The 19,171-nt window shown below is 34.9% G+C and overlaps 1 protein-coding gene across 1 annotated transcript in view; it reads right to left on the bottom strand.

Annotated features, from left to right (window-relative positions):
- The window catches only part of SMC2 (structural maintenance of chromosomes 2), a 48,274-nt gene that overhangs the window by 12,556 nt on the left and 16,547 nt on the right, over positions 1-19,171 (bottom strand). Inside the window, exons 14-20 of the mRNA XM_090274516.1 lie at positions 18,929-19,048; positions 15,633-15,837; positions 13,571-13,706; positions 10,867-10,991; positions 8,741-8,934; positions 7,648-7,791; positions 3,897-4,091 (exon numbers count right to left, since the gene is read on the bottom strand). Of these exons, the coding sequence (XP_090130642.1) occupies positions 3,897-4,091; positions 7,648-7,791; positions 8,741-8,934; positions 10,867-10,991; positions 13,571-13,706; positions 15,633-15,837; positions 18,929-19,048 (1,119 nt within the window). The remainder of the gene's footprint in view (positions 1-3,896; positions 4,092-7,647; positions 7,792-8,740; positions 8,935-10,866; positions 10,992-13,570; positions 13,707-15,632; positions 15,838-18,928; positions 19,049-19,171) is intronic.

Raw genomic sequence — 19,171 nt, 5'->3', positions numbered from 1 at the left:
TACTGACAAATCCCTAAGGCTTTGCCCCTTACAACGTAACAGGTGCGACAGCTCTACCTAAGACACAGAGGCAAACAAGTACAGGAGCCTGTCAAAATGAGGAGACAGAGAAGTATGGCCCAAAAGAGGGAAGGGATCAAGGTTCCAGTGGGAGAACTAAGTAACAAGGAGATAGTCAACCTAACAGACCAGATGCAGAGTTCCAAACACTGGTGATAAAGATGCTCACAGGTTTGACAGATACACCTGAGTACGGCAAACGCATAAGGGAAGCGAAGGCTATGCTAAGTGAAATGAAGGAAAATCCACACAAAACCAATGGTGAAGGGAAGAAAACCGGGGTTCAAATCAATGATTTAGAACATAAGGAAGGAAAAAACAGTCAACTAGTACAGAATGAGGAAACAAGAATTGAAAAAAATGAGGAGAGGCTTAGGAACTTCTGGGACAACTTTAAATGTGCCAATATCCAAATCGTGGGGGTGCCAGAAGGAGAAAAGGAAGAGCAAGAAATTGAAAACTCATGGTAAAAAAATAATGAAGGAAAACTCCCCAAATTTTGTGAAAGAAATAAACATACGAGTCCAAGAAGCATGAAGAGTCCCAGGTGAGCTGGATTCAGAGGGGACCACACCAAGACACATCATAATTAAAATGCCAAAGGTGAAAAATAAAAGGAGAAGCAGCCAGAGAGAAGTGGAGAGTTGCCTACGAAGAGGTGTCTATAAGACTATCAGCTGATTTCTCAAAAGACACTTTGCAGGCAAGAAGGGACTGGCAAGCAGTATTCAAGGTGATGAAAAGCAAGGACCTACAACCAAGATTACTCTATCCAGCAAAGCTATCATTTAGAATGGAAGGGCAGATGAAGTGCTTCCCAGACAAGGTAAAGCTAAGAGTTGATCATCACCAAGCCATTATTATATGAAATGTCAAAGGGACTTACTTAAGATCAAAACTATGAACACTAAAATGACAACAAACTCACAACTATCAACTGAATCTAAAAAATAAAAACAAAATCCAACTAAGCAAACCAGAATAGGAACAGAATCATAGGTATGGAGATCATTTGGAGGGTTATTAGCTGGGAGGAGGAAGGGGGAGAAATGGGGAAATGGTGCAGGGATTAAGAAGCATAATTGGTTGGTACAAAATAGACAGGGGGATGTTAAGAATAACACAGGAAAGGGTGAAGCCAAAGAACTTAACATGCATGACCCATGGACATGAACTCAGGGGGGTGGGATTGCTGGAGGGAGGAGGGTACTGGACAGAGGGGAGCAAAGTGGGAAAAAAAACTTGAACTACTGTGACAACATAATCAATAATATATACTTAAAAAAAAAAACCAACAAGTGTAAGCTAAATTCTTATAGGAATATTTAAGTCATAGATTTGGTAAAACCATGGAAGCATATTCCTTGACTAATACAATATTCCCTCACTTATCGCGGGTATTATGTTCCAGAACTCCCCCTCCCCCCCCGCGAAGTAGGAACCTTACATTTATTCTACACTCAAACCTATACATAACTTTAACAACATACGTATACAGTACCACAAAATCCTGTGATATAGCAAAAAATCTGCGACAAATAATTTAGTATTTTAAGAAGTCCCGCAATAGTGAGGCCACAATAAGTGAACCATGATATAGGAAGGGACTACTGTATCTAATAAATCTTCTAATTTTTCTTAGAATTATAATCTAAGTAAAAAACTGTCCTAAACGTTTATTCCATCCCCCCATCGCTCTCTTTTGACCTGATTACCATAAAATACTTCTTCATAGAACCAATTTAAAAATTTAAGTTTCAGTGCTTAAGGAAGGTTTATTCCACTAGAATTGCTCAAGGTTGGTTCTGACTGGTAGAATCTAACACTTGTCAATGTGTTAATCCTTATTAACTTCCTGGCTATGGTCTCGCCCCTAGGCTCCAAAGTGAAACAATCACTTCTAGTCTTGTCTCCCCTGCTGATACTTAAACTCTACGAAGGCATTCTGTGTACACACTGCTCATCTGTGTATCTTTAGTGCCTGGCATAGTATCTGAAACTAGTTGGTATGTAATAAATATTCGATGAACAATGTATTTTACAGAATTCTTGACTTTTTAGCAGTTCCACTTCCATGTCCCTTTACCCCCTTAACCCTTCGAGTGCCATGCGTAATTGCTAAAATTCGTGTGAGAAATGCAAGGCTATTTTGCTGAGAAATGCTGATTTTATGAAAAATGTCTACAAAAACATTATTATTCAAAATAATTTGCTGAAAATTTCATGACTTATAGTAAATACACTCTTTTTTTGTAAGCACTGTTCTTTGATGCCATTTAGCAAAAAATTTATTGCATTAAAATTATTATAACAATTATTTTAGAAAAATAAATTCTTTCCTTCAATATGGCTTTTGAAGTATAATAAATGGCATAATATAAAACCTATGGTTATAATTTGAAGAAGCACATAGCAACATGGATAACAAGCAAGAAGTATGCCAAATACTGCATAAAATTTTAGAAAAAGAAAACTTCATAATGTACAAAAAAAATGAACACAAATGGCATTCACATTAGAGACATATATCTAGATATCAATAGTGAAAAAGTTTATAAACAAAATGCTAACGCTATACCATGAAGCAATGAAAATGTCCATTAGCAAAACCTTCCTTATCATGCACATTGCAGTTTCAACGATTATTGTAAAGGTAAATTAAAAGGACCGTTTAAAATGTAAGTAAAAATTATATATGTCAGTATTTGAACAAGCGTAAAAATTCAAAATTTTTATCAACATGAGAAAAAGTTATATCAATGTATAACCTGAGGTACAAAAAAAGAGAGCAAAACATAAAATACAAATTATTCCATTGTTATTGACATTTATAGCCATTGAAAAAGAGTTGCTGGGAGCAATGCTGGCACTTTGGAAAAATTTGTCAGCGTCACTCCCAGCAATGTTGGCACTCAAAGGGTTAACTGTAAATAAAATCCCTTAGCAATCACCAATATTATCATCAATTACCAAATAGGCTAATGGGTAATAAATACTAATAAAATAGTATGGTGCGACCATAAAAATTTTTTTAAACCAAGTAATGAACCTAAACATGGCTCTTTAAAGGGGTGAGGAGACTGTTTTGTATGCTGTGATCTTTTTGAAATTAAACCTATTGTGCTTTTATGATGCTAAAAGATTTAAAAGGCACCAAACTGTTACATACCCTTAAGAAAACGTACCAGGTAAATTATTAAGACTACATGGTGCAGCCTCTTAACCAAGCAATGTATTTCTCCAAAAGCAGTATTTTATTTAAAATACTTAGGACACTGTGATACACAAGAGGAAGACATTTTGACACATAAAACGAAGAAACTTTAAGAGTGACCAAAAAGACTTGGGAGATAATCTCAAAAAGGTAACTGCTTGGTCAAACATTAGATTTCAGATGAGGGTATAAAAATTATACAAATCCTTAAAAGTACATCCAGAAGCATACTAAGTTTAGAAGTAGTCTGTACATATTTCTGTGAGTCTTTAAGTTCAACATGAAATATGGTCAAGAATATATATTACTACTAATACATTAATAACAGTTCATGAGCATTGGGGAGAAAAAAGGCATTTCATGGGAGACCACTAAATATGTGGTAAAAACATCTTGCAGACGGAAATAAATACCTGAAATTAAATGTAAGAAGAACACATTTGTGCCATTTGGTGAAAATGAGCATTGCTGAGAAGCAGTTAACATAGCTGTAAAGCTTCAAAATTATGTTACAAAGTAGTCCTGCCATTTATGCTTAGTTCTTCATCCAGTAGTTTAACGGACTATTTCAGTAACCCAGAAGCAAAAATTTGCTTAAGGGAAAAAATGAATGCAAACATACCTTTGCAGCAGCATCTTCAGCTTCCCTTTTATGTTTGCTGATGTTGTGGTCCAGTTCCTTAATTTTAAGCTGAGAGTCATTGTTTTGTTCCTTGTGCTTCGCCACTTCTACATATTTAGCTTTAATTACATTGTCTTGGGCTGTTATCACTTCTTTTTGCTTGGTCATCTCTTCTTGAGCTTTATTTAATGACTCCTGAAACAAATAATTAGGAGATAATATATAGCAAGGTAATATGGAGATATTTTTAGTTTACTAAAATATCATCTACAGACTTCTGGGTAAGATGGCAATGTGATTATAGGCAAATGGTCACCTAACCCTCTATATTTTACAACCCCATTAAAATGACTAATAAATTTCATACGTAGACGAAAATGGGGATTTCCACTAGAAAAAAAAAAAGATGGGATGCAGTGATCATGCTGGAGGCAACCAAGTTTTTGCTAAATATATTGTACTTAGGATTAATTGGGGCTAGGAAAGGCTACTGGAATCTGACCTGTGAGGTCTCTCAGAAGCGGCATTTCTGGGTAGTTAATAAGATAATCTGAGACTCCCAAATAATATTGATCAGGAGGGGCCAAGAACAGGGATGGAAGGTAGGCTGGGATTTGTCCCTTTTCCCTTCTTTGGATGTTAAGCCACATAAACTGGACAAGTGGCAATGGAAGGGTATAGTGTTTGGTTCTAACACAGGAGTCAAAACAGAGAAGTGGAAGAGAAACTTTTTTGAATAGATCTGTGGCACAAAGAAAAACTTCCTGGTCTTCCTTCTATCCCTCTATCTCCCAGGGTGAAACTACTCAATGTCCAAAGTGGACATCACCACTGGAATTTAGTCTCCCACCAATGCTTTATCCTAGATCTTAAAAGAACTCACACAAATGCCTAACAATAAACAAACAAACAAAAACTAGCTCAACTGTATTTAAGTGATAGAAAACAAAGAAGTAGGACAACCTTAATTTCCTTGTACAGTTTGTGTCATTAGAGGGCTTTTACAGAGGGAGGTTAACATGGCATTCACCTAAAACAGCGATTTTCAGCCAGTGTGTGCTGCAAGAATTTTTAAAAGAAGCAACGTCTGATTATTTAGTCAAGGGCACTGATGTCTTTTCCCTTAGATGACAACAGCCAAAACAACAGCCATCCATTTGTGAATCAATCAAAATTATACCGATTTTTTGGTCAGATCTGCAAAAATTGTATTTTTGGTGTGCTGCAGAGTTTAGTAATTAGTTTATGTTTGCCATGAGATGAAAAAGGTCGAAAATCACTGATCTAAAAGATCCAAAGATTATTTAAGGGTTGAAAAGCAAGAAAAGTGAGAAATACAGAAACAGGCTTATTAAACTAATGCTACATCTGACAAAAACATGTTTAAGATTCTCTTATGCATTGATGTTCAAGATTGCATTGCAAGTATGATTGTTTTCATCTTAAAAAAAAAAACCTTTTGTTAAGTATTTTCTTATAATGGTAGGAGAATGCTTAAGGTGGAGCAGAAACAAAATTTTAGTTTAATTTGCGTGAAGCCAATTAGTAGGCACTTTCTTTTCTTAATTCCCTAGAACGTCCTTAGCAATTCTTACCAGCAAAGGGAAACAATTTAGAATGTAGAGCCTGAAAGAACAACCTTTAAAAACTTAAGTGATCCATTTCATAGTTTTCCATAAAGAGAAATGGATGCCCTCTTTATAGAAAGAGGTATATGTTTTGATTTTATCTTTATTTAGATGGAGTGGCTTACTTTGACAGTTCTCTTAAGAAACACTAAAAAAAAAAATTCTACATCATGATGTTCATGAAAGACAGTAGAAAATATGAAGGAAAGAGATTAAAAGTATGAGATTAAAAGAGAACTCAGAAGGAAACTAAAAATATTTTTTAAAACTAAAATTTACTTTGGAGACATAACTGTAGAAAACTTATATCAGCAACATAAATCACAAAGCTGAGAAGCATTTCTATCCCTTATCTTAAAAGAAAAAATAATAGTTTAAAAAATATTTTTGCTATATTTGGTAAATAAATTCGTTAAGAACAAAAACACTTGAGTTTAACCAGAAAGAGAATCAAGAGGAAAGACCTACTTTTCAAAACACCGATGATACAATGATTAAAACCAACATTTCAAGGGGAAATGTAAAAGATGTAGAAGTAGATGACACACGCAAGGCAAAAACACTCTTTGCTACAATGTATATAAATGAACCGAAGTCTGCTCCCATGAAAATCAACCACATATTACTTACAAAAATTGTATGGATAGCAACATGACAGAAAACTTCATTTCTGAAGGTATCACATAGTGAAAATACATACACAGTCCAGCACGGTTACTATAGTTACTAATGCTCTAATGCATGTTCCAATATTGCTAAGTGAATAATCTTAAAAGTTCTCATCACAAAAAAAAAAAAAAAGAATTGTACCTATGTATAGTGACAGATATTAACCACTTACTGTGGTTATAATTTTGCATAGTACATAAAAATATGAAATCATTACATTATACAGCTGAAACTAATATATGTCAATTACAACTTAATTTTTAAAAAGGAGTAGAAATAACATGAAACAAAACAGAATTCGAAGTCAAAAGTCACAGAAAGGAACAAGAGGGTATTCAATAGTAAGGAGAAACAGTCTCTCACGTTAATCTGTAGGTAACATAATATCTTCAACATCTGAAACCCCCTTGACCCCAAATCCACACTTCACTGCCTGTTTCTGACACCACATTTCCCCCTTGCCAGCTACAATATTAAGCCTCATTAGTAAGGATGCTGTAGGAACACTGCAGAAGGCAGAGGGTTTATTTCCTGGTTCTGGTGTGCGTTTCTCAAGGACGAGCTTGTCATGTGCAAGGGCTCGCAGCAGCTTGCATGACTTCCCCTGACATCCCCAGTGAGGGGTCTTCTCAGCATACATGCTCACAAGCTCGGCACCTCCCCATGGCCAGTCTCCCCTGGCATCAAAGAAAACTATGTCCCCTCAAGTGCCACCCATACGGCACTTCCCTACAGACAGCTTCCCCTGGCACACCAACCCTCACCACCAGTGGGCCACATATGTCTTCTCCACTAGATCTGGTTCTCAGCCTTGCAGGCAGAATGGGGCTCTTTTCCAGATGTCTCTTCCACGGGTGCACTGCTTCAGCCCTACAGGTAATGGCTATTCCTTGTAGCTGCTGTTCCTATTTTCAGATTCTCTCTATACCTTAGTGATCAATTCCACATCATTTCAAATTCCTATTATAGTTAATAATTTTTTATTTAAAATGTGCCCAAACTACTGTGTAGCCCTGGGCCAGTGGCTCAGTTGGTTGGGGCATCCTCCCATACACCAGAAGGTTGAGTTTGATTCCCAGTCAGCGCACACATCTAGGTTGCACGTTCAGTCCCCGGCTGGAGCATGTATGGGAAGCGACCAATTGATGTTTCTCTCTCGTATCAATGTCTCTCTCTCTCCCCCTCTCCCTATCTAAAATCAGTTAAGAAAATCCTTAAGTGAAGATTAAAAAAAAATTAGTGTATAATTTTTGTCATCTGAATAGACCTGGACTAAAATAATTAATATTATTTCAGGACTCTTTCTGGAGGGGTAGTCATTATTTTTGTCTTTCTTAATGAGAAGAGTGAAGGGAATGAGACTTCTCAAAGTCAAACATCTTCAAGCCAAGGTTTCAATGTTGAACATAAAACAGATTAAAGCGAAACAATTTCTTCAGTATGGTAAGTCTTACCTTACTTTTAGCCACCTCAGTGGCCATTACTTCAATCTGACCTTCATAGGACTTGATAGCTTCATTTACAGCTTCAAGCTGTTGTTCATAGGATGCATGTTCTCTCTTGAGTTCTTCCAGCTCCAGAGTGATAGCTTCAACCTCCTATAAAAAACACAGTATCTGAGCACGCAACAGATTATTAACTACTAACAAATAAATACATATCAATAAAATCAGCAAGAATCTCATGCAAGGAGACCCACAACTTAGTTACTCAACTTCCAAAAACACAGGTAAAGCTATTAGCAAAGAAGGGAGGGAAAGGGAATTATTTACTTTCCCATACTTAAGAAAATAAAAAGACAAACATATGTACAATGTTTATGAGTTCAAAAAATCTTGCATAAACTATTTCCTTTATCCTTTCATTCCCATGGGAAAAACAATAAAGAATTCTACATAACAAGTAAATTAAGTTTCTAAACAATTACTGAATGTCAAAAATAAGTTTCTCAATTTTCTTCTTTAATAGTTATTAGTTCGTTAGAAAATAATTTGTGCAGTTATTTAATTACAAAACCATAAGATGGATTACAAAAACAATTTGAAGAAGAGTAAAATTGTATGGAATAGTGATTCACAGCATAGCCACTGCAGACAGGAAACCGAGGTTAAATGTCCAGTTTTGGTACTATCAAAAAGATATAATCAGATATCACCAGTCTACAACTGAATGTGTTCATAAATATAACATGCTTTGCCTTACACTATTCTTTCACGGTAAACATTCACATAAATGACCAAGAAAAGAAATATCAACACTGAATCTCTGTCTGATACGACATAAGTTTTGGTCCACTCTAGAATGAAGCATTTACCAAAAGGCAACTTTGCTCTTTCTCTAAAATTAGCAAGCCAATGCAATTCACACACTTATATGACACTCAACTACAGTTTTCAGAGAAAACTATATTTTAATATGACTTATAAGATACAGTCTTAGATTCAGTCATGATCTATACAGATAAATAAGGTCAACCAATGGTGCTATACCACCTTTAGCTCTATGTTGATGTTAAAAGATTGGTTCTGTTTCAGGAGAGGTTATTACCTGTTGTTTTTCTTTCATTTTCTTGCTGGAAGCATCTGCTTTTGTTTTGGCACAATCAAGTTTTTTCTGAGCATCCTTCAGCTCTTTCTCTCTTTCAGCTTCTGCATTTTTCATTTTATTTTCCAGTACTTCATATTTTTCTTCTGCTCTTTTTTGAATTTCCTTGGTGTTTTTTAAGGTCTCCTCACTTTCCTCTGTTAATAAAGCAGAGGAACAGTAAAGCAGAAAATATAGCTAAATGTGGTGCTCCAATTATTAACAGTTATAGATAATGGCTTACAGATTCAACTTTTCATAGAAGAAATGGTCTGGAAAGTGAGAGGCTGGAGTTTAAAAAAAAGCACAAAAAACTGTTCCAACCTTATTCTAAAAATGGTGTGTTAAAACACAGATCCTGCGTTAAGAGCCATATTTGAATTATCTGAAGATCTATGATGAAATTATTTTCTGTCATATGACAGTGACTTATAAACTTTACATACAACTTATCTACTTTAACAAGATTTTGAAACAACTTATTAAAAAGATCACAGACCATCTTTTTAATATACCTGTATAGTTCCTAAAACCAGAACTGAGAGAAAGCTTATAATTAATGTCATAAGCAAGCTTACTTTGTGTTCTTCATTCATTTATTTTGATTCAAGGAACTTATTACAGAGAAATATTGTAAGAAATATCTAGGATGAAGCATAGTAAAAATATTGTCTCTAAATTTAGAAAGAAAAAACAAAAAGGTAAGACAGAATAAGTATGTTACTGTCACAAATAACACACTCTAATAGAACCCAGGTACAAATATAACCTTGGATACCATGATTACACAATTTCTTACACTATTCACTGTAGAATATTATTGTTAGAAATCAATAGCTAAACCAAAGAAAACCCTTGAAACAAATGAAAAATGGAAATACAACCCACCAAAATGTATAGAATGGGCAAAAGCAGTTCTAAGAGAGAAGTTCATGGTGATAAATGCCAGCATCAAGAAACAAACAAAAATCTCAGGGGGAGAGGGGTGCTGGGTGGAGGGGAGCAAAGGGGAAAAAAAATTGGGACTATTTTAACAATATAATCAATAAAATATACTTAAAAAAAAAACACTCAAATAAATGGCCTCACTTTACACCTCAAGGAACTAGTGAAGAACAAGACCAAAGTTTGTATAAGGAAAAACATAACAAAGATCAGAATGGAAATAAATTAAACAGAAACTAAAAATACAACAGAAAATATTGATAACACTAAGAACTGCTTCTTTGAAAAGATAAATAAAATCAACAAACTATTAGTTAGACTCTCACACATACAGAAAAGATAGAGGATTCAAAATTAATAAAATCAGAAAAAGAGGTTACAACCAATACCATAGAAATACAAAATATCGGACTACTATAAACAATCATATGCCAACAAATTGGATAACCTATACAACATATGAAAATTAAAACATGAGTAAATATATAATCTAAATGGACAAATTACTAGTAAGGAGGCTGAATCAGTAATTAAGACCTCTCAATAAACAAAGAATAAAAGTCCAGTACCAATCACTCAAAAGAGGATTAATACCAGTCCTTCTCAAACTCTTCCAAAAAATAGAAGAGAAGGAAACTCTTCCAAATTCATTTTATGAAGCCAGCACTACCTGACACCAAAACCAGACAAGAATGCCACAAGAAAATTACAGGCCAATGTCCCTGATGAACATAAATGCAAAAATCCTCAACAAAAGATAAGCCAAACAAATTCAACAATACATTACAAGGACCATTCTCCATGATCGACTGGGATTTATCCCTGGGATGCAAGAATGGTTCGACATCTGCAAATCAATGTGATAGAACCAGATTAACAAAATGAAGGATAAGAATGATATCATCTCAATGGTACAGAAAAAATATTAGGATAAAATTCAACATCCAGCAATCGGGGAAATGTAAATTAAAATGCTAATGAACTACCTCTTCACAACAGACTGGAGAATTTTAAAAGTGTACTACTGCTAGAAAAGGGCAGAATATGGCAATATATAATTAAATAAATATATAATAAAGATAAGGTCTAAATACCTAAAGTAAGGTTACCAGAAACAGATTAAGCACAGAAGTTCTTTATCTTACCAATGGTTTTTTGAAGAGCATCTAATTCTTCTTGTTGCTTGTGATATGAGCTTTGCTGGAGCTTGGTTTGTAATAAATCTGCCTCCTCAGTTTTCATTTCCCACTGCTGTTTTAGTTTGCGATACCTTAGAAAAACAGAAGTTTGAACACAATTTTTCTGACGTTTGAGACATGATTCAAATTACAGGCTTTTTACCTAAAATAAACTCACATACTAAATATACACAATATCAGATGCCACTGGTTACAAGAATACCTTTGAGGCATCAATTAAATTCAAATCTGATTTGGTCATTGAAGGTTAACAATTCGAAATGACCAAGACCTGTAATAACTATTTACAGAAACACTTATGTTTAGAAAACATCTTTGAGTAAAACAGGCTTCCTTAAAAGTAATTCCTCCTCCTACTCTTAACTGAAAGTGAGAACTCTGCAACAGCTCCCCACCTAAAACCAGATTTATGTAACAATTCTACAAAATTTCAAAAACTTGGTTATCTATTAATTTCCATTTTCAAATGTTAAAAAATGTTCCTTACATTTTCTAATGAGACTGACAGTTTAAAAATGTGCATTTGCAATGCACTTTCCTTGCAAACCCTGTATGTAATTCTACTCGTTTTTGAGGAGGTATTAGCTAATTCAGCTACAGTAAAATTTCAAGTCATAAGAAATTCACAAATTATCTTGTCACTAGAAATTTGAGAAAAAAAGTATAAAACAAATACTCCCTTGCGTATCTTGCCCGAAACTGCTTGATATCAATTAAAACCATAATTTTAAGTAATCATGTTTTAATTCTTAAAAAAATAGTTGTAGAAATTTGGGGCGGGGGTGGGGGAGGAACTATGTTCCTGATATGCATGGTCTATGAAAGAATGGCTTTAGTTGACCTATTCATTCTCATATTGTTCAAAATGCATTTCCTTTCCTTGCTGTCAGTGCCACAATTAGTCTACGAGACAATTCTGCAAAATAAATGATCCAATGCTGCTGAACAAAGATGACTTCTAAGCCAAATGTGACCACAAACTCAATGCCTTGCCAGAGCTTCCACAAATCTCGCAAAAATTTTGTTGCATTTTTCTCACAGAAAAAGTTCAGTCACTTAAAGTTCAATCACTTTATGGTTAATTTATGTTACTAAGGGTAAAATGTAGGCTTTACATGTACCGTGTTTCCCCGAAAAAAAGACAGTATCTTATATTAATTTTTGCTCCTAAAGATGCGCTGGTCTTATTTTCAGGGGATGTCTTATTTTTCCATGAACAAAAATTCACATTTATTGTTGAACAAAAAATCAACATTTATTAATATACTGTAGTCATGTCATCACATACACCAGCATAACCAGCCACACTCTGAAGTCCATTAAGAATCTGGGGGGAGCTGTAGCAATGACTGGCACTAGGTCTTATTTTCAGGGGAGGCCTTATATTTCTAAGCTTGAATAAAAACTGCACTAGGTCTTGTTTTGGGGGGATGTCTTATTTTTGGGGAAACAGGGTATGTGATATTTGAAAGTGGGCATTTTAATACAATTTATATCTTCAAATAACTACAATGACTATTTCTTCAATATATAGTGTCCTAAAATTCTTGGTACCATTCTAAGCTTTAATAATGTTAAAAGATGAATGCTAAAAATGAACCAAAATATTTCAAGGTTTATTTAATTTTTAAAAAATCCTTATTTCGGTATTGTGAATTCTGAGGGACTGGAAAAAATTACAATTAACCTCCAAATAATGTACTTTATAAGTTTGTGGCATTTATACTCCTGAAGCCTTTAAAGCAAATAAGGACTCTTCTCCAAGATAACCACATGTGAAGTCCACTCACATCATTCAGTATTTATTCAAGAGCCATCTTCTCAGCGAGGCTTTCCCTGGACACCCAGCCTGAAATTTCAGCACCTGTTTCCCCTGGGTAGCTGAAATCTCCTTTTGTCTTACTTTTTCCTTCTTAGAACTTAGCATTATCTAACATGTGTTTTACCAATTTAATTTTTATTGTTTGCTTCTCCAACTATATAAAAGGACAATATAAAGTAAGAAATTTATCTGTTCGATTCATCCCTGTATTCCAGCTCCCCTAAGAGTATCTGGCACATAAGAGGCACTACATAGTGAATAATGTGACAAAAAGAGGTTACATTCAACAGCATGGTCCCACCAACAGAATACTGAAAATTACACATACCTACACCTACAACCACAGAAGAAACACTATTAGGGCATGCTTCACACTTTAATTTTAGCAGTAACTTTCTGACATGAACTTGTTTACCTCCTCCATAGGCAACCTAGTGATCTTCAGTAGCTATAGGACAGCTATAGTGCTGCTCAAGTTAGTGCAGGTCCCTGATCAATGCTGTACTGTGTCACATCAGTTCAAATAAAGAGGACCTGTGGGTTTCCCCACCAATCCCAGCAGAGGACATCTCAAAGGGAAAGAGGAATATTTGGCTGTTTTTTCCCCTCCCTTTTCTTTAATTAGCTTTCCCTCATTTCTTATAACAAAGACATTATTTTCATTAGAAAAAGTAACTGATAAACAAGTTATCAACTCACAATATATTCAACTAAAACCAGGAATATTATTTAAAGTTTCTCTAAATAAAACTCCCCTTTCTACTACACTAATCTTTGATCAAAATATATATACATATATATATGTGTATATCTTAACAGAAGTCTTACTTTTCAGCAATGTTTTTAAGACCTGCTAATTCCTCTTCTAGAGCCTGTAGCTCATTCTCCTTGATTCTCAGTTTATCTTGAACATCTTTGAGCTCTTGGAACTTGGTTAAAGTAGAAGCTGCCTGGGATCGAGCACCTAACAGAAGCAAATTGAAAGAAGCCTTGGACAGTAAGTTATCATATATTTAGAAAACAATAAAAAGTTTTCTAAGGGAATTATACTTAAAATGATTCCACAGCCAACCTTCTACAGTGAGCTTATGAAGCTACAAAATTCACTTCATCATTTAACTCTTAGAATATACATACTTGGTATATACATCTAAGTAGATGGGGTGGGTTATTTATTCAGAATACTCATTGCCCCTGCCTATAAGGCCCATTCCTCCCACCATTCTCCTCCCCACTAACATCAGGCTCAGACATGTAATTTTCTCTAGTTAACAAGATGGGAAACGTGCCTCTTCTAAAAGTAAGTCTTAAGAGACAGCACCTATTTCACCATATTTCCCGCTTTGCCCATTTCTTTCAGTCTGGTCCCAGAATGAGATTAGCATGGAACAGAAACAACTAACTTATAGTTAAAGTAGTATAATTATGGAAAAAAGAAAAAAAAACAACTTGTAAACCACTGAGATTTGGGGGCTGTTTGTTACCACATCGTAACCTTGTCTGAGCTCTGATACAGCACAGAAAATTAGTTTCACTTTATAAGCAACTGTATTTGTCTGGCAGCAGCAGGCTGAGATGTTATATTGGCAAGAAAACTGTAGGTTTGATAGAACACAAAGGTCAATTACCAATGTTATTATGAGTACTTTGTTAATATGATATGGGGTTACACATCTGCCATCCCTTAAGTAGGAACTTCAAGAAGGTACATATCAATGAAATCTAGTTTCTTTTGTTTTAGATATTCAAAAATACTTCGTCTGTCTTCCAATTATAATTACTAGTCATCTTATTGTATACCAGGGAACTGGATACTTGACCATGGAATTTATTTTGTTGACTCTTGTTTTCTTGGCCTAGAGAGAAATTAAGTGAACTGATATTGTAAGAGGTATTATACAACCTCTTAGTTTGGTTAAAAGCATAAACTCTGTAATTAGACTATCTAAATTCAAATTCCGAATTTTGCCACTTGCCAGTAAATTATTTAATTACTCTGTACTTTACTTTCTATAACTGTATACTGGAGATGATAGTAATATGCCTACCTTATAGTTGCTATGAGGACTAAATGAGTTAATTATCTAAAGTCTTCAGAATCAAGTTTTATAGAATGATAAAAATGTTCTGTGTCTGCATTTTCCAGTTAACAATTAACCATTTATGGTTACTGAGCCCTTAAAATGTGACTTGTACAACTGAGAAAATTATTTTTCACTTTAATTAATTTTGATTATTTAACTAAATGTAAAGAGCCGTAAGTGGCTAACAGTTACTGTTTTGGGCAGCACACACTTATAACATTGACTGCGACAAAACAAGTATTATTCAGTGTTTGTTATTATACGATTATCTGACACAGATCTGGAATCTGAGCGTGGGCAAATATTAGGAGAAGAAGAATATCATCATTATCTAAGAATTCCTTTCTTAAAGCATTTAAAAAGTATGGTCTCAAGGACAGATTTACTTTTTGTTTAACTTCTGACAGGAACAGTAGAATATACACAAATTAGAAGTTAACATGTTTCCTAAAGGAGAAATAGCTAGTTAAGCTAAAAGGGTACCGAATAAAAAGACTTGATTTCCCAGTGACTGGAATATCATAATAGGGCAAAAAGCAAAAGAAAATAAAGAGTAATATACTTATTTGAGATGGATAAAAAAGCTACAGGACTGATTCCTAGACTAGAGTTCCTTGAGGACTATGACATCATATAATCTCTAAATATTAATACCTGTCACATGGTAGGTATTAAAAAAAAAATCCCTAGGTTAGGAATAAAACTCTGGATTAGGTCATTCCAACCCTACTATAATCTGTTCAAGACAATAAAAGCCCCCATGCTATTTACCACTGAGAATTAGGACAGAGTGATATAATACTTACCTCCACTCAATGTCCCGTGAGGATCGAATACCTCACCCCCTAGAGTTACAGTTCTAGTCATGATTCTTTTATCAAAGGCTACTTTTTTTGCATTGTCCATATTGTCACAAACAAATGTTGTTCCGAAGACAAATTCCATTGCTTTCTGAAGTTCTGGTTTGTATTCAACCAGGGAAAGAGCCACATGAACATTGTTAGGGCCAACCTGTGTGAAAACAGATGTGTCATAGTACCTAGTACTCCTTTCCTTTCAAAATCTATTTTATAAAATGGTAAGAACTGCTATAATAGAAAATTAGGTAATACTTACCTAGCACTACAATTTCTTCTGAACTTTCTAAAATGCTATGGAAACCTCAAGAGTTTTAGAAAAAAACAAATTCAAATTTAAACACTGAAAGACCTATTGTGAAGTAAAATGTTTAGCTAAAGAATCAAGCATCATGAAAAGTGTCTATCAAGCAGGCTCCACTACCAAGTTTACACACACACACACACACACACACACACACACACACACACACACAAAGACTACTTGGGCATACTTTCTTATTTAAAGTACAGCAATTGCTGGATTGGCACTATGACATAAAATATTTTGTTTCAATTTTTGGTAATATGATTGTTCCACCAGGGAATACCTTTTCATTGAAATTAAACATGCCAGGGCAGCCATCTGCCAGTTACAGAAATAAAAATAATTGAGAGGAAAAAAAAAATTTAAATCCTTCCATCCTTTATTTTGATCCAATTGTCTCTTTGCAACTTTGGACACAGACAGAGTGCTCTTAAAAAAAATCAAGCCGGAATGATGGATATAAATAAATCACAGGAAACCTGGGACACCCAGCCGATCACCCTAACTATGGTATATAATATTTTGCAGTTGATTATTTTTCAAAATCCCTTTTATTTCCGTGAAAACAGAGCTACAAGATAAATGGCACAACATTATCCCTACTTTTAGTTGGGAAAACCAATGCTTAGAGAAACTAGTGTCTACCCCTGCCTATCTGTTTCGACAAGTTAGCATTCTTTATGAAGCTTAGCAGCAAAAGTCATCAAAATAAAGCAGCTTTATATAGCACATGTCCTGCACTGTACCCTGACAGAGCAGCTACCATTAAATGCATCTGGCTAAGGGATCTAGTTGGAAGTATTTTTACTGTTACTTGAAATCTCAATCTACTTCTAACACTGAGACTTGACCCTAAGGCTGAAATAACTTCCAAAGCCTTCAAAGTAAAAAAGGTACTAATGAAAATTACCACCGTTCAATCACTCGTCTTCTATCTCCTGACAGTGCAGAAATCAACACAACTGTACTTTGAAATAATTTTCATTGAAGGCTTCTCAATTTCAGCAAGTACACTGAATATCTATTTAGTATCTTAATGACAAATGCATTGCTAGCTTTCATAGAACTATCTTTTTAACTCATGCACTTGAAATGATTATTCAAAAATAAACTAATATATGCTGCTGAATGTTTTGTTTGAATTCATGCTTCTATTTAATATTAAACAACCATGACAGCTTTTTAAATTGGTTTCCTTATACTCATCTGTCTTTTTACTCGTAGCCTTATCACTTTACATACGCCTCAGCAGCTGACTGGACAGGTATCTCAGTCACATGTTTTGAATGTCCCTAGATTGAAAGGCAATCGAGAAGAATGCTAACAGAGAATCTTCTCTACAAGAATAATTGATGCCTTCCATTATGGTTCTTGTTGTGGACAATATGGCATGGAAAAAAAAAAAAGAATTTTGGTATTTACAAACTCTGTAATTCTAACTATTCAGAAAATAGAAATTCACTACTTTTAGGCCTAAGACCTGGGTTCTGGGAATTCAGGTCAAGTTTTAGCTAGCCCCCAGTAGATCTACTGCCCCCACAGTAACTGCTGGCACCAGTGACTGCCCATGTCCTTCAAAGACATCTTCATCTGCAGACAGGAATTTAGCAACTTCTCTGTTCTCAGAATTAACTCTCACTCCTAATCAACTCTCCCACTGGACCATCTGCAGGGAGTCCCACCAACTCCTGTTCCCCTTCTCCCCTTAAAACCCCTGCCTTGTTGCTGTTCAGGGCTGACACCTCTTTGGTCTCCGCCCACCTGTTTGCAGCTGGCCAAATATATCTTTTAAACTCACGGCCTGTTTTCCTCTCGTTTCTCCGCTGACTCTGCCGAACCTAACAAATACAATCCAGTGCTGCTTAAGGACAGGGATATGTTCTAAGAAGTATAATGTTAGGTGATTTCATCGTTGTGCAAACATTGTAGAGTGTACTTACACAAACCTAGATGGTATGGTATAGTCTGAGCTACTAGCCTAATGATCTGTAGGGTAGGAAAAATACTTTTCCCTTTACCCTTATGGGTTTTTAGCTGAGGCATCCCTATTAAAAAAAAAATTAACAGGAGAATAAAAACAGAAGTTTAATAACATATATACTTCCTATAGACATAAAACAAATTTAATAACATATATGTCTCCTGTAGACATGAAAGAGACCCAGGAAAACTGAGTAACTCCTCAAAGTGGCTCAAGCCGCCACCATATATACCATCTGCAGTGCAAGACAAAAGAAGATGCTACAGTGAGGAGAGTCAATTATGGGAAGGTTCCTATGCAGATCTAATTCCTTGTCTTCTGCACTGATATAAGGCCAGCTCCTTCTTTCGATGTAGAGGGAGGCACCCTTACAAATGTAAGTAACTTTTACAAAGGGTAATTTCGACTTTGCAGATCTTTTCCCAGGTCTGCACTTTCTTCAAATTAACAAGCCTAAAATAATTCTTATGCCAAATAGACATGTTTGGGATGACATATTGTTTCCCTACAGCTTCAAGGCTACAAACTTGTGCAGCATGTTACTGTATGGCATACTATAGGCAACTGTAACATAATGCTAAGTATTTGTATAATATGCTATGTTATGGCACTGCTAAGGCTAGGACTTCACTAAGCCATAAGAATTTTTTAGCTCCATTATAAACTTATAGCACCAAGGCCTTATATAGAGTCCTTTGTAAACAGAAATGTTTTTATGGGGTGACAGTGTTACTACTGCCTAACAGTCATGTGACCTGACTTAAGGACTAAAGGCATTTCTAATACTACAACTTGGAAATATCACAGGGAATTTTAGTTTTACAATATTTTTATTTTCTTCCCATCTAATTTCACAAACACCAACTCTATATTTTTGTATCTTAAATTTAAAAAGCATGGTAGCAATAAAATTTTGTGGTTCTGCAAAAAGAGATAAAACATATAAGTAAGACTTACAAGATTCTGAGCAATCCTCAGAGTTTCTGGAGCAATACATGTGGCTGAAATTTTATTGAGTGGAATTATGGTGTATCGACGCTTCAATTCCCCCCTTTCAAGTAGCTTTTTTCCAGTAACCTGAGACATTGTGCGTATGAAATAAAAAAATACATATATATTATTAATGATGACAGAAAACATTCAAACAGAAAAGTAAACACTTAGGAATCTATAATCAATTAAATGTTTAGTGCCTATTAT

Source organism: Furipterus horrens, unplaced genomic scaffold (assembly GCF_987537825.1).
Source record: "Furipterus horrens unplaced genomic scaffold, mFurHor1.1.pri manual_scaffold_4, whole genome shotgun sequence".
NCBI classification, from domain to species: Eukaryota; Metazoa; Chordata; class Mammalia; order Chiroptera; family Furipteridae; genus Furipterus; species Furipterus horrens.
The sequence above is the reverse complement of the archived record's forward strand: the minus strand, read 5'-3'. Positions and strand labels throughout refer to the sequence as shown.